General features: G+C 43.3%; 3 protein-coding genes across 5 annotated transcripts in view; 2 read left to right on the top strand and 1 right to left on the bottom strand.

Annotated features, from left to right (window-relative positions):
- The window catches only part of usp45 (ubiquitin specific peptidase 45), a 43,564-nt gene extending 34,249 nt beyond the window's left edge, over nucleotides 1-9,315 (bottom strand). The window contains exons 1-5 of one of the 3 annotated variants that reach the window (XM_031576023.2): nucleotides 9,190-9,315; nucleotides 7,550-7,656; nucleotides 7,171-7,340; nucleotides 6,684-6,784; nucleotides 6,214-6,314 (exon numbers count right to left, since the gene is read on the bottom strand). In XM_031576023.2, coding sequence (XP_031431883.1) covers nucleotides 6,214-6,314; nucleotides 6,684-6,784; nucleotides 7,171-7,340; nucleotides 7,550-7,656; nucleotides 9,190-9,215 — 505 coding nt within the window. In that variant the 5' untranslated portion in view covers nucleotides 9,216-9,315. Of the gene's footprint in view, nucleotides 1-6,213; nucleotides 6,315-6,683; nucleotides 6,785-7,170; nucleotides 7,341-7,549; nucleotides 7,657-8,620; nucleotides 8,872-9,189 lie in introns of those variants that run through there. The other 2 variants (XM_031576024.2, XM_031576025.2) reach the window with 2 other exon arrangements.
- A 40-nt stretch (nucleotides 9,316-9,355) lies between these two features.
- Nucleotides 9,356-11,510, top strand: tstd3 (thiosulfate sulfurtransferase like domain containing 3). The gene is made up of 4 exons (XM_012824563.3): nucleotides 9,356-9,605; nucleotides 9,910-10,095; nucleotides 10,376-10,535; nucleotides 10,861-11,510. The coding sequence occupies exons 1-4, from the start codon at nucleotides 9,476-9,478 to the stop codon at nucleotides 10,925-10,927; spliced, it is 543 nt and encodes a 180-aa protein (XP_012680017.1). The 5' UTR covers nucleotides 9,356-9,475; the 3' UTR covers nucleotides 10,928-11,510.
- A 3,174-nt stretch (nucleotides 11,511-14,684) lies between these two features.
- zgc:172323 (uncharacterized protein LOC564165 homolog) lies at nucleotides 14,685-18,781 on the top strand. Its single transcript, XM_031576915.1, has 12 exons — nucleotides 14,685-14,905; nucleotides 15,777-15,927; nucleotides 16,324-16,473; nucleotides 16,732-16,851; nucleotides 16,946-17,041; nucleotides 17,141-17,275; nucleotides 17,382-17,492; nucleotides 17,603-17,713; nucleotides 17,843-17,967; nucleotides 18,058-18,128; nucleotides 18,162-18,501; nucleotides 18,691-18,781. Exons 1-12 carry the CDS (start codon nucleotides 14,685-14,687, stop codon nucleotides 18,779-18,781), a joined length of 1,722 nt encoding a protein of 573 aa, XP_031432775.1.
- The last annotated feature ends 1,589 nt before the right edge of the window (nucleotides 18,782-20,370 follow it).

The raw sequence follows: 20,370 nt of genomic DNA, 5'->3' as shown, positions 1-20,370 counted from the left end.
CTTTCACTGGCGCACTGGTGCTTGAGCAGAAGGCCTTGTTGCCGAGAGAGCCCAGTTAATAGACTTCCTTCCTTTCTTCTCCGAGCTGTTGTTGCACAAAACTATTATGCATTCAGAGAAATTCTTACTGGGGTTCCTTTGTACTCAAGACCTATGATGGGAGGTGGGAGGAGGGTGGTGGTGGTGGGGAGACGGGGGATTACAACAACAACAGACCTGAGCGCACCCCCTTCCAGAAAAAAACCCCCATTGGCCTTCAAGCTGAAATCCAATTTCACCTGCTAGGAGCCTGCAGAGCTCCTGGCGTACCCGCAACAATGACCTCCCATCCCGCTCCTATTTAGCAAGCCAGGCAGCGAACAATCGATCAGGAAGAATGCCGACAGGTAATTGAAAGACATGGAACGGAAGAGATGTTGGGTTCCAGGTATGTGACTGTCTGTGTGTGTGTGGGGGGGGGGGCATAGGTAGAGGGCGTTGTGTGCATGTGTAGGTAAAGGCCGTTGGTGAATGGGGGGGGGGTGTGTGTGTGTGTGTGTGGAGGCCGTAGGTAAGTGGTGTGTGAGTGTGTGTTTGTTTGTGTGTGTGCATGAAGGTCATAGATGAGTGCTGGACCAACAGGGAATGGGTTCTAAAACTGGTTTCGTTCAGGATTCTTTGAACATTGGTGCCATCTAGCGAACCAGTCCGTGTTTCCACCAGTTTTGAATGGAACCATCGTCATCAAGAATGCCATGAGTGTGTGTGTGTGTAGGCCATAGCTAAGTGTTATGTGTCTTTTAAGCTGTGTATTCACTGCATCCAGGCCCTTTCAAGGTTTCCACATTTTATTATGTTTCAGACTCAATTCTTGTTTTTCTTATCAATCTACACACCATACAATCTACACAAAATAATATGTTTTGTAAAAATACTACAAATAAAAGAGTGAAATATCCTATTTACATAAGTACTCAGACCCTTCTTGCTTAAAGCACCTTAGATAGTAATGACAGCCTCAGGTCTTCTGGGGGATGATCCTACAAGCTTGGCACACCTTTCTTTTGGAAGTTTCTCTCATTCTTCTAAGACAGAATCATTCAAGCTAAACCAGTTTGGATGGTGAGCGTCGGTGCACAGCCATTTTCAGGTCTCTCCAGAGATAATCTATTGGGGTTAGGTCCGAACTCTGGCCACTACAGGTTTTTTTTTTCCCTGCCGCAGAAGAATATCCCCACCACATGATGCAGCCACCACCGTGTTTGACTAGGAGTGGTATTAATGAGGTGATGCTCACTGCCTGGTTTCCTCCACACATGTCGTTGGGAAGTGTGGCTAAATAGATCAATCTTTGTTTCATCAGACCAGAGGATTTTGCTTTTTATAGCCTGAGAGTCGTTTAGGTGCTTTTCTGTCAAACTCCCAGCCTGTCGTCATGTGCCTTTTAGTGAGGAAGGGCTTCCGTTCGGCCACTCTACCATAAAGGCCTGATTGGTGGAGTGCTCCACTGAAGTCCTTCTGGTTCTCATTGATAAGGACCACTGGGTTCATGGTTACCTGTCTGACCCAAGGCCCTTCATCCCCGATTACTCAGTTTGGCTGGGTGGCCAGATCGAGGAAGACTGTTGGTGGTTCCAAATCTCTTCCATTTGAGAATAACAGAGGATACCGTGCTCTTGGGCAGCGTCTCAAGGACCACTGATACAAGTAGGATGCACCAGAGCTCAATTGCATGACAAAGGGTCTGAATAGTTGTTTGATTCAGTCTTTTATATTTAATAAATTAACAAAACTCAAAAAACCTGTTTTTACTTTATCCTTGTGGAAAATTGTGGGTAGAAAAAATGTATTCAATCTATTTTCAGATGAGTCAGAATCATGACAAATGTGGAAAACTCGAAAGGGTCTGAAAACGTTCCGCATGCACAGTACACGTTGGGTGTTGGTGGTACAGTGGTGAGTCTTCTAAGTGGTTAATTCCCTTGCCCCCACAGGATGCCTTTGTATGACTGATACACCGGGGGGGGGGGGGACCTTAACACCAGACCTTAACCTTTATACGTGTACGTATGGTTGAGAGGCATTCCAACTGGCCTTGAGAGAACAAGAGAGAAAAGGAGAGTGAAGGGGAGGAGAAGAGAGGAGAAGACAATAGGAGAGGAGTACAGAGGAAAGGAGGGGAAAGAGAAAACAGGTACACACACACACACACACACACACACACACACACGAAAATTGGCGAGGAGCAGAGAGGAGAGGACCTCTAAGCTGCCCCGTGTCCTGTGTGCTGGTAAGGGGCCAGAACCCGACCCCACCCAGGAAAGGGGGCCGTGAACCACTTCACTCTGCTCCGCACATGTTATTGTGTCGCACAGAAAAGGCTTAAAGCACAGCAGCACCAATACAGAGAGAGGTCTCAATGGGTAAGAGGGAGAGAAAGACAGAGTCAGAGAGAAGACAGCGGTGATCAAGGCAATAGAAAGAAAAGGAGAAACACTGCACAGAAGAAGAGGGAGATGGAGAGAAAACAAGAGACGAACAGTAACAGAGTGGAAAAACAGACAATAGTGGAATACATCTATACAAAAATGTGATTGTCACGTTGTGTGTGAATGTAAGTAGTAATTTGTGACTTTATAGATAGGTGTGTGTGTGTGTGTGTAATCTGAAGACGTGTCTCTACGAGACTGGGCTGCAGCTGCACAAGCCTGCCTGCCTGATCCTCCTGGAGCCTGTTTGCTGGACCTCATATCCCACAAGCCCCCACACACACACACACACACACAGAGGAGCTGAGCGCAGGAGGATCTGCACGGCACACAGCTGCTCACGTTCTTCAGGGAACCCAGTCGCACAGCGCCACTCAAGCGCCTAATGGTATTAATGAGGGCACCCAGGCGGCAGTAACAGAACTGGAGCATCACTGCTGCTGCAGCACAGGCCGGCGTAGGACACAGGGCTGAGGACACACACACACACACACACACACACACTGTGGTCCAGGACAGGACTCCTGGACTCCTGCATGAGACATGGGAGAAGGCTAGGGAACGGGACACAAACGCTGGGCATGGGCCTGAGGTTGGGCAGGGTATAGGCTTTGGACAGAACTGGGACAGGATGGAGAGAACACAGGGCACAGGACCAAAACCTTGCAAACTGGACAGGACCAGTATGGGACTGACAGCACAAGAGGTGTAGCACAGAATGTCTCCTTGTGTTTGCTCTAAGGTGTTCATACCATGGGCTCTGTAAAGCGCTTGAAGACAGTGTGAACTGTTAATGGTTCCACAGACATAAATCAAGTTCGACTTGAGTGGATATGTAGAATGTAAGGCCATGTGGGCTTAAGACCAATCAGACTGCTCTCTTGGTGTCTAATTCAGCCGAGGCCATCGCCAGGAATAAGTGAGGATGCAGCTGAAGTGGCTGACACCGCTCACGTCCCAGCTAATGTGTAAACACATGCAGTTGTATGCAAATGTTTGGTCACCGCTGTGGAAATGACAGATTTTGTTGATTTTTTTTTTTAAGTGAAAAAAGTTAATAGCACCCCTGCAGCAAAGGCATTTTTAAACAATGAGGCTTTCTTCAAATTGTATCGCTGTGTTACGAACTTAAAAAAAGATACAGAAAAGAAAAGATACAGAAATCGTGGCCTGTGCAAAAGTTTGGGCACCCAACTAAGGCTCGTTTGGCAGATATCACTGCTTGCAAATTATTTTTGTACACAATTAAAAGTGTCTTTATTCTTGACTCATGAATTTTCACCCACTCTTCCCAGCAGATCACTACATTTAGGGCGTCTTGTATGCACATCATGTTTTTGGGGACTGCAGGACATTCCAAAAGCTACTGTTTGCATTGCTTGAAGTACTTCATAGTGTATTTAGAGGTATACTTTAAATCACTGTCTTGTTGTAGAGCACAACATCTTGTAGGCTTCAGTTTCTTGACTGAGTTCATGACATTTGCATTCTGAATTTGCTGATATTAGAAGAATCCATTCTTCCCTTCACTGGTATGTTTCCTGTGCCACTGGCTGCTAGAAAATCCCAACCAGAATAGATCCACCCACATGCTTAACAGTTGTCAAGGGATTCTTCTCATCAAATGCAGCTCCTTTTTTCTCCAAAAACACCTTTGGTGATTGTGGCCAATCATAACACAATTCTAACATTCCAAATGAAATGTATTTAGATTTTACATGGCATACATCATCAATATTTAATATTAAGTTGTTGGTAAAGTTTACCGTTGATGGGTCTTCAAGACAGACAATCTCAGACGAATCGTCCTACAGGTCTTTTGAGTCACATGATGGGTTTGGTCGTCTTTTTTGCCCAGCAGCCATGCAGTTTTATTTGAAAGTGTTCTTGGTCCTCAAGATCTGCCCTTAACAGCCATTTCTTAATAACTTTTCAGTCATTGGAAATGACAAACTGGAAATGCTTTGACCTTTTTTTTATATTTGCTTTGTGGGCAGGTTCATTCAGATCCTCGGTCAGTGAGAGAGAGGCCTTGTTGAGTGTTGCCACAACATTTGAGGACTCAGAGGATTCATCAGCTTTTGAAATGGTAAATGACCTGCTTTATTGCTAAATTGACCTGCTTTTAGTTAATGTTATGTTCTTGCTGCAGGGGTTGTATTAACTTCTTTTCACCTCAAAATTCAACTAAATTGGGATTTTTCTCAGGGGTGCCCAAACTTTTACGCACAACCGTAAAAAAAGAACCTTCTGTGTTCACAAGGCTAGGCATTTGTGCTTCCTCAAAGGCAAGGATAAAAGATAAAAGTGCAACTTTTACCTTTAAAAAATCTCCCCAAAAAGTTGGCCTAGAGTGCTACGTCTGGTGTCAATCAAGTCAAAGTCAGCTTGGCATTCAGGCTTTTCTTTTCAGGCAGCCTCATGGTTAGTCCTTGGCCATCTTTTGATAAGGACTCTAAGGTCAATTAAGAGTCCCCCAATTTGAAGTTGCCAGCCGTGTAGTGAGACCCTTGGTGCCATCTTGTAGAGACGCATGATTTTTGCAGATATTCGATATGCTGATATTTTCAAACTCATTTTGGCCGATCGTTGATGCCAATACTGATATAAAACACATCTTTTTTTTATTTCATTGAGGAGAATGACAAGTCTCTCCTGCATTAGAATTAACCTCTTACTGTTAATGTGATGACCTACTTCTTGTAGGAACAGATATAAAACGTTTCCTTTGATTCTACCCTAAATGTATACATTCATTCATGAAAAATAAGAAAATAATTTCAACTTGGACTAGATGTAAATTATTAGATGATTTTTTTTAACCTTCAAATACAAATGTAATTCTCATCCTACTTGAATAGGTTTGTATGCCTCCAAAAGACTTTATTGGCCAGGGACATTGGCAGAAAGTTCGTATGTCTGTCATGCCTATATTATCGTGCATCCCTGCCATCATCACTCCACACTTGTAGCATTGTAAATAGTCTTTGACAGCCAATGTTTTGCACAATGTTAGTTTGTCTCCCTTGTGTCGCACAATCAGTGCACAATCAATATGCGACCTTGACCTATGTCAATCCATGTCACACGCGCACAAACATATACAGCCTCACACAAACAAACAACTTACAGAATAAATGCTTAAAACGTGTTTTGATCGCACGCCTTTAAGGACGACTGCAGAAAAACGACTGACACAAAACTCAATCAAACATCAACAACAACAAAAAGACTTGGTCTTAATGTCAGCCACTCAAATATAATATAACAATAGAATTTGGTTCTGTACAACTCTGCCTCACCCACTCAACAATTGAGTAAAGTTGCAGTAAAAGGTTCTTTTCAAACCCTCCAAAATGAATGGGGACCTGCAATAATGATGTAATTCTAAATAAAGAGTAAAAAGTGCAGTCCAGACCGACATTTTGGATGATAAGGCCACTAGGGGGTGATGGGGAGCTGCAAGAGGTACACTCCAGCAAGTAAAAAAAAAAATCAGATTTGAAATTCAAGGTATGATTTTGGTCTCTCATTACACACATTAGGGGCATCCAGGGGGAAAAAAGTCTTAAGCATGACTCTATAACACAGTCTGAAACAAAGATAAAAAGAGAGGGGAGTTTGAAAGTATAAGAATATCACCCCAAATATCACCATAATAAGTCATTTCTGCTTCATTCAACATAAATCTTACTGACTTGCAAACATCAATACTTAGGTATACTTAAGGACACCCAAGCCTCACCTGTTGTTGCCTTCACAGAATGCTTCTGGAGGAAGTCCAACGTCTGGGCCAAGGCCTTCTTGTTGCAGTGGGTGGACAGTTCTTCATTACATTCAAAACACCTGAAGAAATCCATTTAAAACCTTAATGGCAGAGACATGTGTAATGTATGAGGTATTGTCCCACTTTTTTTTCCCATGGCTAAGACTGTACTAAATAATGTCAAAGAACCAAAGCAGATGCTCTGCAAAATTATATTACAATGGATTATTTACTAATAACTCAAATATACTAGGGGGATTAACCAATCAATCACGATCCTTTCATCAATGCTTCTTTATCCACCGCAGAGAACATGTCAGGGATATACTTTCTAGAACTGCTGAGAAGCCTTTCAGTCATTCATAGTCCCTGTGGACAAAAGCAACCAATTAAGCGGCTCAGAATCTTTAGGCAGTCAGTGATTGGTGCATCAGATGGAGGATTCTCACCAGGCCTTCCAGGTGCTGAGGCTGATGGTGATGCAGTGGACCTCTGTGTGATGGGTCTGCTGGTGCTTGGTGGCGTGCTGGCTCTCTGACTGGTTACAGCCCTGGAGGAAAACAAGACGAAAACAGGTAAACGATATGATGAAGACCCTGTAAATGTTGGGATAGCCTATTTATCACTGGTGGGAGGTCAGAGGACTGCAGTCATAATTATGAAATGAACTCAGAGACAGAGCGTCGAAACAGACAGGGAAGCAGGAAGGGAGAGAGAGAGAGTGAAAGAAAGAGAGATATATGGGAGAGAGAGAGAGGGCACTGACTGATACAGACAGTCAGAGGTGGAGCACATTTCTGCATTCAAAGCATATCATATTTTGCTGCTCTTTACTGCTACATGATATCCCAAAGGCCATGACATTGTCAGTGTGTGTGTGTGTGTGTGTGTGTGTGTGTGTGTCAAAGTCTTTTCTCTCCCCTAGCACCACCTCACCTGAAAGCCACACTTGAGGCACACGAGGATGTCGTGGGAGCCAGTGGACTCCCCCTCGTTCACGTTCCTCTCCCGTAAACACTCGCCGCACACGGACCACACGTTGCCTGTGACTGCCTTCTTCACCGCGCTCAGGTCCACTGCCTTGCCGACATGCTGACACATAAGGCCTGCACACAGAGAGAACACGTCCCCAACATCACAATTAGACTCCAGCTGGTGCAATGCCCAGAGCAGTAAAGACATGACTAGGCAGACGTATAAACGTCAGCAAATGATACTTCGGGCCTGCTTCCTTGGCATTGTTTCATAATAATGTCTCTGCAAGGCCAAAATCGTCAATCGTTTTCCATACAGTAAGGGGTAGTGTTCCACTTACCACCAACTTCATCCGAGGACTCCTCATCCCGAGGTTTCTTCGGCTTGCTAGTCCGCTTTGTCATGTCGGCGGACTTTAAAGAGAAAGGGTCTTTGAGCCGCATCTGTCTGTCAAATGATATAGACAATTGCTTAAGTGTTCTTCACGGGAACTGTGAGAGGCATGACTTGAGCCTGTGAAAGCTTGGCTAACTTGCATAGGTTAGAATAGCTAAATAAAGAGCAGTTTCAGGGCAAGACTTAAATATAGCGCACAGCCATCAGGGAATTAAAGAAAAACATCTCATGGCCTTTGAGCCTCCTTATACATTTCTCCTTCTCTCTGCCTTTCTGTCTCTTCGGGGACAGAAGCCTACTTATAGGATCAGCACTTATTACAGTTTGTAGATTTAGAGAACTACTGAAATACTGAGCAAGGCACATCTTGTCCCAAAGCATCTCCTTGCATGATTCTTTATGATAACCAGACCAGAGAACATCAGTAACTAACTCATCTACTGCCAGGAAGTAATCTATAACTCGGTGTTATCGATGCTGAACTAACTTGAACATATCAGATTTGGTTTACGTGTGGCCATACCGGTCAAAGCAGCTTTACGTTTAAGGTTACCATTACCCAATGACACACTCCCCCCCCCCCCCCCATATTACCGCTTACTTCACTCTCGTCAATTATGAGGGGCCTAATGATTTTCTGGATGATCTGCTAACTTATTCGATAGGGTTTGTTACTTTCCGATTTGTTTAATAAAGAATCTGAGCTAAACATACTTGCTTTGCGGCGTACTTGGATGTAAAACGTCTCACGTAGTTTGCTAACCTCGCAGTAACAAGGGAAGACAAGGCAAGGGAGACAGCTGGGTAGTTAGCTCATCAGTCAGCCAACGCGTATATTTGCTACGGTGTATTATATCCATTAAGAAATGTAAAACACCGGGTGACTAAAGAATCTACAGACGTTAGAGAAGTCAGTATGAAGAGCAATCAGACTGCGCCTGTAACTGCAGCTTAATTTACTAGACAGCTCCCCTGGAAACTGACACTTTGAAAGAGTTAATTAATGACAACTCACCCCTTTTGCTGTTCTGCTCTGTCCTGGCTAACTAGCTTGTGGGTAACTGGTTCACAATTGAATACTACAATCCAGCGCGATGCTAACTATAGCACCTAGACAACTCAGCAAACTGTTTAGAGAAATGTTAACTATGTATTGAAAGATACCAATGTTTTTAAATATCAAATCATACACTTCTTCAGGTAACACAACTGAGAACATTTCGATACCATTACAACCACAGAAAGTCACATGTTCACTTTGCTGAAGTCAACATTTGACCCACTACGGTATCCTATTTAGGCCAAACCTTAGTCGATTAATTTGCGATTTCAAAATACAGGCTCATTTCAGTTGCTGTTAAACGGTTGTTCCATGCGATAGTCGTGCACGTATGATCATATGCAGCTACTATTTCAAATATCATTTCGCCATGTTAATTGTGAAATTGAGCTTGCGAAACATAACATTGTATTACACTGACCAATTGAAGTAAAAACGCACGACATTGAATTAATCCTCTATTCCGTGCCCTCAGTTCTACTAATGGTATACTGTCAGTTACGTTATGTAAGGGATACAAAGACCTTGATATTCTCTCGATGGTGAACATATTTCAGAGGAATCATAATTTCAACTCCAAAGCTTCTGCTAAATGTGGGAAATGCACTAGCAGCATTTACTGCACGTTCTCCGACTTGTATGATCCTCGTCGTGTGCCGTACATTCTCACGCAAAACGTAGGATGCGAACTGACCCCTGCATAACCACTGTACTGCACAGCGGGGCTAGTTAGCTAGTAGTAGCGATAGTACAGGTCCGTGACGCAACTGTATTAAATATATTGATTTTGGCTTTGATATTGTTCTGGTCATGGCTTTGAATAGTTGTTTGAAAGTGTCAAGAATTATTCCGCGTGTCTTACACAGAAATGTCATTCATCTGGCTTGCGCCACAAGAACATTGAAGAACTCTCTCGGAACACATTCCCTTTGCGTGCAGTGTGAGTGTTGACATCACCATCCAAGTAGACTAACAAAGTCAGATCCGTCTCCGCCCTAAAATAAATCACTACAAGAGACGTTCATGTTAATGTGTAATATGTCAGAGAAAACCCCTGAGACCATTCATGTATGTTATGCCGAACTCTGTTACCGAGTGTTACTTTCGTCAATGACATTTGACGAAACGCTGGACAGTAACGTTAGCTGTGTCTGACTGCCAGTCCACTATACTGTGCACTGTTTTTAGTTTCAGTTGTGCTTTGCGGTGTGTGACTAGCAGATGTTTATATGCTTGATTTTCAGATACACCCGCTGTGACCTGCAGGGGGAAAACTCAATTGCGTAACTTCAGTTCTTCCAAAGAGACCGACGTGTCTTACGAGCAGCTGAAGAAGTTGCTTGCTGCAGGAACAGCTTCAGTGATCGACGTGCGTGAGCCGTGGGAACTCAGAGAATACGGAAACATTCCCGGGTCAATAAACGTGCCTTGTAAGTCTTTCTTTGCTGTTACAAAACGTTCATATGGTGCCCATTCTAAAAATACTGTGGATTACAGTGGCTGTTTCAGTTGTTTAAACCACTGACCTAAAACTGCTTTGTGCGTCGTGTAGTCATTTCCATAGACATCATAATGTATTCTATGGTACCCTATTTATTGCGGTAATTGTAAAGTACAGAAAACTCATGGAACTTGTGCTTAGTAACTGAGAGGACACTGCGAGTTTGCAGTTGGTTTGTACATTGTTCGACTGTTGTGTATCACCTGCAGTGGGACAGGTGAGCAATGCACTACAGCTCAGTCCTGAGGATTTCAAGGAGAAGTACGGAGGGACTATGCCCTCGCAGACCGAGAACGTCGTTTTCACCTGTCTGGCGGGAGTGAGGAGCAAAACTGCCTTGGACACAGCGGCCTCCTTGGGCTATTCAAAGTAGGACTTAAATACCAACAATCAGTGCTATTCAGAATGGACAATAATAAATCCAAATGTAATCCATGTTCTTGTATGTCATAGTTGTTGTTCTTGTATGCCATCTTCATAAGAAGGCTAATATCTAAAAAAAAAAAAGTAATAATTTTGCAGAAGTAACCTGATGACTTTGAGGGTCAAACTGTTTTTGCATAATGATGAAATGGAAAACACCTGTCTGGAGTTTTATAATGATCTCTTATCAAAGCTGTAAAACTTTTCTCCTTTCTTTTAAGGTAATGTTTGACTAAGTCTGTCACTTCAATGTCTCCCTTTTCACTTTCAGGGTTAAACACTTTCCTGGAGGTTGGCAGGACTGGGCAAAACATGAAATATTACAGACCAAAGAATGATCTTCTGGATGAGTTTGTGGTTGAACCCCTGGTGAAATTATGTCGCACAAACATGATTTTCATAATCTTTACAATGCAGCATTTAGCCACCATGCCAATTTCAGAGAAGTGACAATTGTAAATAAATAAATAGTTGTTCTCTGTGACTGAATAATACGGCTTATGATGCTACCACAAGACAGCCTGTCATCTGAATGCCTGGGAGTAAAGAAAACTCTTCCAGTGTGGATTTACTGAAGATTTAAAGGTGAACTTCTTTGAGGTTCTAAAGTTGCAGTTTAAATTCAGGTTATGAAACCACTTTAAAAGGGCTTCCGACAGTGCTTACCAGCTTACAAATGGTTGGTGACCTTTGACCATCTGTTATGGATGTTGAATATAAAGTATAAATAATGTGTGAGATTTCAGCCATTTCAATCATTGTTTTTCTCCATAGTCTACAGACCATGTCAGACATTCAAGAAAATATTTTGCAGAAAGGTCTGGTGCTTACCGTATGTTATCAACAATGCATTCATAAGAATGAATGAAATACATTTCACATAATTTTGTATCCTTCTGAATAAAAGACTTATTAAAGCTTTGTCATTGTTGTTTTCTATACTGAACTAATTAAGACAACCAGAACAAATGAAAGTTATACATATATAGTTTATATATTAAAACCTTTTTAATTATCATGGTAACTTACCATTTCAGTTTCTTTTGGCAGCATAGCTATGGATGAATCTTGCTTTCATCAGTTGTGAGATAGCAGATCAACTAGAAAAGTAAGTTTGGTAACTACTGCACAAATGTTTGGAAAAGAATAGAAGGTTAATCTTATGTATAGGTTCATCAAGGTTTACACAAAGGCACTTGCGTTTGATCACAGTCCAATAGTTAGCAGTGGAATACTTGGCTCCTTGCATGATGGGTCATTTGTTCTGCCCTAATTGCAATAACTCACGGCATTTCTTCACCACAACACTACAAGTTGGCCTTCTCTTTTTCCCTTGGCCATCAGCACGTTCCAGTGTCATGTCTGATGGATGGGTGGCTGAGGTTCAAACAGCAGGCAGCTCTTAGCATGGGGCTCAGGGCACCATGCTAAAATCTATGGCAGGTCTTACGCCACTCTGCTAGGCAATTCAGAGTTGGTTGGTTGTTAGGTAATGTATGGAGCACAGGTTCCATGGCTGGTGGTCTTAGGAGCTGACAAAGTCATCAGTGCGCTTAACTGATCAACCAGGTTACTCTGTGCAGAAAATGACTGTGGTAGCACATAGCATAGCTTGTCTCTCACTCCATGGGTTTAGAGTAATTACACTGAATGCATATTTGTTCATACAGTCATATGAATAACTCTTATGAAACCATATATGACAACAAAGCTGTGTGGTTACATGGAATACACTAATATACTATTATAATCTGTGAAAGATATTTATATTGCTGTGGTGTTCCTTTGATATCTTACAGGCAAAGCTATCTTTGGTTATGTGGAATAGGCTACAATACGATTCTATTCTTTTCAGTGCTAAGAAATTCTATTTTATTAAATATATCTATATTGCTGTGGTGTTCCTTTAATATCTTACAGCCTTGATATGAGGAGAGCAGAGGAGGTGGTCACAGCTTGCTTTCCTCAGCCATGTGACAATGCCGATTTATGCGTTTACAGAGTAATGACTTCAATAAGCCTAAAAATAGCAGCAGCGAGACATCGGCCCCAGCACATGGATGAGTAATGCGATGCAATGTAATGAGATAATGTGTGGACCAGCATTGGTGAGCAAAATACCACCTCGGTGCTTGAGCTCATCTGTACTTACCTCGCACCTCTGAGACACACTGAGACCAGCCATCTCCCACATGCACGCTAGAGCCTCAGATATTTGGAAAGAATCTCGCAAAACATATTTGATCAATTAGTCACTATCACTGCCGCATGTGGCATGGGGTACAATTGTAAATGTATGCCGATTAAACTGTTGTGCACACATGCAAAAACAGCAGAGCTAGCAGAGGCTACCTGCTGCTATGAAAAGGATGCTGAAGGGCTTGATCATTGGACATCACTTAACCAATGTATAGCCCCTTAATGTTGACGTTTTCATTAAGGATGAAAAGATTGATATAGTTAGTTACTGACCTTAAATGTCTTGTCGTAACATTGGATTCAAATCTCAATTTTAGGAAACACGTGAAGATAATGATAAAAACTACTAAAGAAAACTTTTACACAAATTAGAAACTTAGTGTATGCAGCCAAGATATTTATGCATGCCATGATCCTTTTCCACATGTCTTATTGTACTACGTGTTGGGGGCAGGCTGGAGAAACTGGATAAGTTAGACCAAATTAATCCTTGTTTAAACAAACGTAAACAATTCTGGATAAAAAGCCCTTTCAATATCATCACTGTCGGATATTAGATCAACATCATCTTGTGAGCTTTGAGAATTTTGCTCTTTTCTCAAATCGGTGTCTAGTAAATCATTTTAAATGGCTGGACCGCTCCTTTCTCTGTTCACTTTCACTGGGATAACACTGGATAACTTCAAAATCCACAAGAATAGCTTCCAGAGGTTGTACAGTATCCTTTCATAGCACAGCCTTTGGACAGTCAGCTTTCTCTGTGAAAGCCTCTGCTCAGTGGAACGCCCTACCAGATGACATAAAGAGTAGTAATTATATTAGTAGCTTTAAAGTCAAATTGAAAAATCTGTTGCAATGCATGACATGGTAACATGTATGTTTAATATTGTACGTGGTCCCTTACAAATAATAAATAAATAAATAGTAAAGAAATTATAAAGATAATAGTAATAATGGCTAAAAGCCTAGAGAAGGGGAAGGAGGAGCTGGCAGTGATGAATTGGTTAAATAATTTGGGATAAGCAAATGTTAGCAAATGTACCTGTCTGTATCAGTTGTAATTGTAAAACTGAAACATTATGAGCATAATAAAATAAATAAAAATGAACAGATTTCAGTACCTTTCTTTGCTGTACAGTGAAGGAAATAAGTATGTCTGTGGGTAATGCTATTGTGTTTTCTAATGAACCTTGACTATTGACCAGAGCATAAAGACTCAGGGTTAAACGCTATCCATACCATGATAATAACACTGTTCACTCTATTTGCAACTTTTAACCACAACAGGTGTAAAGTCCTGACTGCACCTGTCTGACTGCCTTGTCTTCCAGCTCGAGTGAATGCCTTCTACTGTAACATTAATTCCCCCCAAAATATGCTTTGGTTTTCCATGTATCATAATCCTAATCCAAGAACCCTTAGTATTTATGCCCAAATTTCTCCTGATACCCCTTTACCTCCCATGTACCTGCTCCCTAACTCTATCTTGCTCTCGCTGCATAGGGGAACCTTGGCGAAAGGACTTTCCTGGCTGTGGCCTACATACAATATATCCTCCCTGTCCCCATCAGGGCTCATCATATCATTGCTGAAGCTATCTCTAATGGCCCTGGCTGCCTCAAAGTCTTTCAGCCCATCAATCTCCTGGCGGGCCCCTGGCAGAAGGCTCCACGGCGGGTCGGGCACTGTGTGGTGTGGAGGTTCGACATTCCAGAGGTGCTGGCTCATGTTTAGGGCTGGGCTTTCGAGTATAAGAAGGGTGAGGAGAGAGCCAAGGAGCAGCACTTCTCAGCCCAGCTCTCCACATCCAAACCACCTCCTCCAGCTCCCAGAGAAGAGAGGCCGAGAGAAAGAGCAACGTCTGAGAGAGATTCAGAGCCCCAGCACACAGCGAAGATGAGCCGCAGCCCAGAAAGGATTTCGTCGTACCGTCGGCATTTTGAAGAATGCAGCTCCACATCCCTCCAGGTGAGGGTGTCTAGCCCGTCACCATCCCGCCAGGACCCCCGGCAGCAGCGTGCTGCCAGCTACTCCCGGTCGGCCGTGGCCACAGCTGGCAACGGCATGGCGATGGGACGCAGGACAGCCTCCACCTCCCGCAAGCCCCTGATGGGGAGGTAAGCTCCGCCCAGGGGGATAGCACGGGGTACCTCAGGATGAGAGGGGTCATCTAGAGGTCGCAGATCTAAGTCCCTACTGATGTCAGCCCAAATAGTGTGTGTGAGGACTGCAGGGCTCTGTAGGAAAACTGGCGGATAGGTACATTTTCTTGCCCATTTAGTTTGCCATAATGCTGTTCTACATGCAGGGCTAATGTGCTTTGTTAGGTCAGAGCAGAGGGTTCCATTTTTAAAGCAGAATTTAATATTAATATCAGCAAAAAACATATAAACTATATCCAAACACACAGATCAATCTGAGGTGAGAAGTACAAGCCACAGTGTCAGTCTTTTTAACATGTTTTATTTGTTAATGGCCTGACTAGCAACAAAGCAGTATAAAGTTACATCTTTATACTGTCCATGTAATTAAAAAAATATATATCTAGAGGCAATGTTTTTTTTCACATCATGACATGAATTGTAAGCAAGACTACAGTAGAGGCATTATGTTCTCAAACTAAAAATGAATTATCAATTATAGCTTATAACTAAAATTGTTTATGAAAGCCAGTCAATGACTGCCTGGGACAACTCAAATCCCCCTGATTCTTAAATTAACTTTCCACTCGCTTTGCAGCTTTCACCATGTGCATTCCCCAGTAGCGCAGCGAGATGCCATTAGATTAACAGCAGACTGTCCACAATATATGAGTCTAATAAATCACACATACATTCAAACATTTGTCAGTGATAAAAATAGAATGGTCGATATTAAGGGATACAATTAAATGGAAGGTTCAGCCACACTTCTCACATTTCGATACATATTCAGTCATATCATGCTTTGATAACGAATTCACTCAAATGCAAAATTGTTGAACTGTAGCGGCGCAAGCATGGGCACCGTTTGTACGGGAGGAGATGCGGTAGATCTGGAAGCTGCTTCCGTCGAGAATCAAGAATTCCTCAGCACTCGCACCAGCGAGCGCAAGGAGATGGTCGTGCTGAACGACAGGCTGGCTGCATACATCGAGAAGGCAAGTCGATTCCACCCTTGCTTTCTTTTACACTACATTTGTTATTAATGTAAGCTCCCCCCACCTCACCCTCTTGAATATTGAGATTCGGGATACTCTTGGAACCAGACAGAGCCCCCAAAGACCCATACTCACAAATACTTAAATTCAGCTACTAATTCATAGCCTATTTGATTCTCCTGGAATCGACTCATGTTTTCTAGGCCCGTCTTTGACAGAATTTGTCTGATTTGTTTCCGCTTGAGTGTGCGGCACAGACTGGCTGTGTCTAAATGCGCCTTCTGGCTGGGAAGACGGAGCAGCGCATTACTTGCACTTCTTTGGGCATCGAGCATATTCGAGCATGTAGCGCTCGCACACAGGGGCCATAATTTATGTGTCCTCCTGTCCCCAAAGGTTCGGTCACTGGAGCAGCAGAATAAGCTGCTGGAGGCAGAAATCGAGGGCCTCCAGAACCGATTCCTGAAGCCCACGGGCCTGCGCATGCTGTATGAGGAGCAGCTCAAAGAGCTCGGGAGGCTTGCCGATCAAATGAGAAAGCAGCGGGTTTGTCTGATTCACTTACATAAATACTTTCTTAGTAGGCCTATGCCCGCTCGAACAAATACGCATCGGATTATCAACCGACCCTATACTGACAGCAGTGTCAGACACTTGTTCTAGGCCACGGCTTACTTATTTTGCCGGTGTTTAAATTAAATCTCTTCACAGACACATACCAAATTGGTAACTAGTCATAAATCTATTGCTACAAATAGTGTGCTCCAACTACTGATGATCTCGTAATTTTTCTTCCATTTTAAGGACCTGGCTCTTGCTGCCAAAGACGCCACGGCTGGACAGCTGGAGATGATGAAGGTCAAATATGAGGAAGCTGTGGAACTGAGGAGGAAGGCCGAGATGGACATCGAGCTTTTCCGTCCGGTTAGACTCGCAGTTTTAAGATTAATGATTAAGATGAATGCTGTTGATATGTCGACCACTATGGAATGGCTTACTTTTAACCGTGTGCATACAGGATGTTGACGCAGCCACCTCCTCGCGCATTGCTCTGGAAAAACAACTTGAGAACCTGGAGGCCGAAATTGAGTTCCTGAAGAGGATTCAAGGACAGGTAGCCTACGTTTATTTATTCATTATCACCAGTCACCAAGATAGATCAAGCCACAATTTTGCAGTTGATAAATGATGTGAAATGATAAAATTCCCTCAGGAAATCGAGGAACTGATGAAACAAATCTATTCTGCTCATGCCACCGCCGGAGACGCCTTCGCCCTCCCCGACATCGCGTCTGCTCTTAAGCAGATTCAGCAGGAATATGACGTCATCGCGGCAAAGAATCTTCAGGTAGCCTACCACATAAAAAAGGCCCCTTACAGAACATCAATAATTCAGACCTAATTTGATATACATCAACATCTATTTACTTGAAATGTGTTTTTGCCCTCCTTAGGAAATGGACTCGTGGTATAATTCAAAATTCGAAGATTTAAACAATAAAACCACAAAACATGTGGATAAAGTGCGTGGTGCACGAGAGGAGCTTGCATCCGCTAAGAAAGATGTAGGTTTGCCTTTGCTCTTGCGTTTCAGCATGTCTCAAACTATTTAAAAACATACTAATAACAAGAGGTTCACAGAAAATAGCGTTGAATAGCACTTCTATATCCACAGATTCAAGGCAAAGAGAGGGACATGGATGGTCTGAAGACCAAAAACGATGGTCTGGAGGCTCAGATTCTTGCAGCTCAAGAGAGACACAAGAAAGAGCTGGAGGCTCTCCAGGTGAGTCCGTTTTACAGTTTAAATAGCTGAGATGATTAGATAAGCACGTTTCATTTTTTGCCTACAAAATACTGTCAGGGGACATAATGTATTATTGCAAAGATGTATCAATGTATATACGCCATTTAGGCCAGGATCGAAGCTCTTCAGTTGGAGCTGAAAACCACAAAGGGGAGAATCGCACAGCTTCTCATGGAATACCAGGACTTGCTGAATGTTAAGATGAGCCTGGAGATTGAGATCACTACATACAGGTAAGTGAGGTGTTTCATTCAATACACACATCCACACAAATTATATTTCACCATGGAGCCCAACAATGTTGCGGTGTCTTTCTCGTACAGGAAGCTGATTGAGGGCGAGGACATCCGCATCACCAGTATGGTGCAGGGGGTGATGGGCACGAGGGCCATCGGTGCTGGGGCGAGCGGAGCTATGGGTCTCGGAGCTGGAATGAGTGCTGGAATGGCGGGTGGACTAGGTTCCGGAGCTGGAGCTGGATATGGTGCTGGAGCTGGAGCTGGAGCTGGATATGGTGCTGGAGCTGGAGCTGGATATGGTGCTGGAGCTGGAGCCGGAGTGGCCGGAATGGGGGCAGGAACAGGAATGGGTGCTGGAATGGCCGCCCAAATGGGAATGGGGGCAGGTGGTCTCGGCGCCGGAAACGGTGGAGCTGCCAATGGTAGACTTGGAGCCGGTCTGGGAAATGGCGCCCATGGCCAGACCATCGCCACCTACTCCGAGGAGCAGGCCGTGGAGATGACTGAGAGGAAGACCGTGCTTATTAGGTAACAAGGAGCATCAAACGCCAATCACACACTCACTGTGAACTCAATTTAAACACATGGTGTACAGCATATCTCAAGGGATTCAAATCATGGGGTGTGCTGATAACATACTTAATTCTTTATGTTTTGTAATCCATTGAAATATTTAACTCAGTTTTTCATATTTTGATTCCTTCTGCCTTCACTCAGAACAGTTAAAAACGAGGACGACACCCTCGAGAGTGACACACAGGAGAGGAGCTACATCATTGAAGGAGCTGCCGATGAGGAAGAGGAATAGAGTGAGAGGGGGGACCTGCCCTGCCCACTCACCCTTGACCTCACACTGGTGGCCCTGGGTCTGGGCTCTGACCTTTGACCTTGGCACAACACCATGGAGATGTCTACATTTGCAAAATGCTTCTCTCTCTCTCTGTGGGTTCAAAGCTTGCTGTGAAGGTTTTTAAAGCCATCATGTGCCTTACTACTGCTTCCTTGCAATTAAATAAAAGCTCTCAGCATCCATTTCTCTGGTCCTGTGGTTCATTGTAGTGGTTGGGATTGGTTTATCATGGGTTTTCTTGGGAGTCTTGGACTCTTTTATGTAGTCTGACATGCCTTGATGTTTTTGTATATTTCTAACTAAAAACATTGAGGCAAAAGTGGCTTGTATAATTATATTCAAGAAGACAATAATAACATGAGAGTCAAAGGAATGTAGTAAAGGGTAAATGTGGTTTTATTGGGCCTTATTCATCAACTGCAAGCATCAACTGCTGATAAGTATAATAGCTATTGTAATACAAATAAAGGGTATGCATAAAACATTTAGAAACATATATATATCATATATTTATTACATATATTTATCATATATATATCATATATGTATTACATATATTTCATCTTGTGTCTTATGTCTCCATTGGCATTGTATCATTATCTTCCTCTCTCTCTCTCTTTCTCTCTCTCTCTTTCTCTTTCTCTTCTTCTCTCTCTTTCTCTCTCTCTCTTTCTCTCTCTGTTCCCTCTCTCTCTTTCTCTCTCTCTCTCTCTGGATTTCTTTTTTGTTAAAAATGTCTCCATTAGTGAGAGGTTACATGTTGAACAAGTATAGGAGGATGCCTAATAAGAAAACAGCGTTGAAAGAAACAATGGAATGAGTAGAAAGAGGGGAGAGAGAAAATAACCTGAACAAGTGAGAGGGAGAGACAGAGAGACAGAGCGAGAGCTCCAGTAAGAGAGAGAAAGAGACAGAAGGAGAGACAGAGCTACCTGAGGCAGAGTCTGTCACCTTGACACATCCTCGCCACCCACAGGGGAAGCCGCAGTCATCATGCCAGCGCTCCGGTGCCGCAAAGTGAAGGCACACAGGCGTTCCACGTCCCCATTCCATCCACATCCTCAGCCCGTCTTGCCACTGCTGATCGGGAGTGATCGGACCGCCCTGGAACATGCCAAACACCCCGAGCACCCGCAACCATGCAGAGCTGAGGGGAGAGGTGGAGGGGAATGGTGGAGAGGAGAGAAGAGGAGGGGAGAGGAGATGAGAGGATGGGAGAGGAGAAGAGGGGAGAGGAGAGGAGAGATGGGGGAGGAGGGGTGTGTGGAAGGGCTGTGAGGCTGTAGTAATTTACAGTCCTGTAAGGTTAAAACACTGAGCCACGAGAGAGATGAATGTCTCTGTCGTCAATAGTGTTTGGGGCAGGTATATTGCATTGGTTGCAAATTGTCTTTACACTCTCTAGTCCAAGTTTTATCTTGAGATTTCATCTTGAGAAGGCAATGTGCAGAAACACCAAACACACCCTAATGCAATACGACCATGACTCTGTCATTATGGCCTAAACTCTTTGCCTGGTCACTTGATTTAAAATGTAAACATCAGAG

Source organism: Clupea harengus, chromosome 11 (assembly GCF_900700415.2).
Source record: "Clupea harengus chromosome 11, Ch_v2.0.2, whole genome shotgun sequence".
In the NCBI taxonomy this organism is placed as follows: Eukaryota; Metazoa; Chordata; class Actinopteri; order Clupeiformes; family Clupeidae; genus Clupea; species Clupea harengus.
This window is presented reverse-complemented; position numbering and strand designations above follow the sequence as displayed.

What these genes read in the sequence shown, in the direction of transcription:
- zgc:172323 (XM_031576915.1), top strand. Translation starts at nt 14,685, where the DNA reads ATGAGCCGCAGCCCAGAAAGGATTTCGTCGTACCGTCGGCATTTTGAA. An exon ending in CGCAAGCCCCTGATGGGGAG is followed by an intron (nt 14,906 to 15,776) that starts GTAAGCTCCGCC and finishes GTTGAACTGTAG; the next exon opens with CGGCGCAAGCATGGGCACCG. An exon ending in AAGAGCTGGAGGCTCTCCAG is followed by an intron (nt 17,714 to 17,842) that starts GTGAGTCCGTTT and finishes TACGCCATTTAG; the next exon opens with GCCAGGATCGAAGCTCTTCA.
- tstd3 (XM_012824563.3), top strand. Translation starts at nt 9,476, where the DNA reads ATGGCTTTGAATAGTTGTTTGAAAGTGTCAAGAATTATTCCGCGTGTC. An exon ending in CGGGTCAATAAACGTGCCTT is followed by an intron (nt 10,096 to 10,375) that starts GTAAGTCTTTCT and finishes TATCACCTGCAG; the next exon opens with TGGGACAGGTGAGCAATGCA. An exon ending in GCCTCCTTGGGCTATTCAAA is followed by an intron (nt 10,536 to 10,860) that starts GTAGGACTTAAA and finishes TTTCACTTTCAG; the next exon opens with GGTTAAACACTTTCCTGGAG.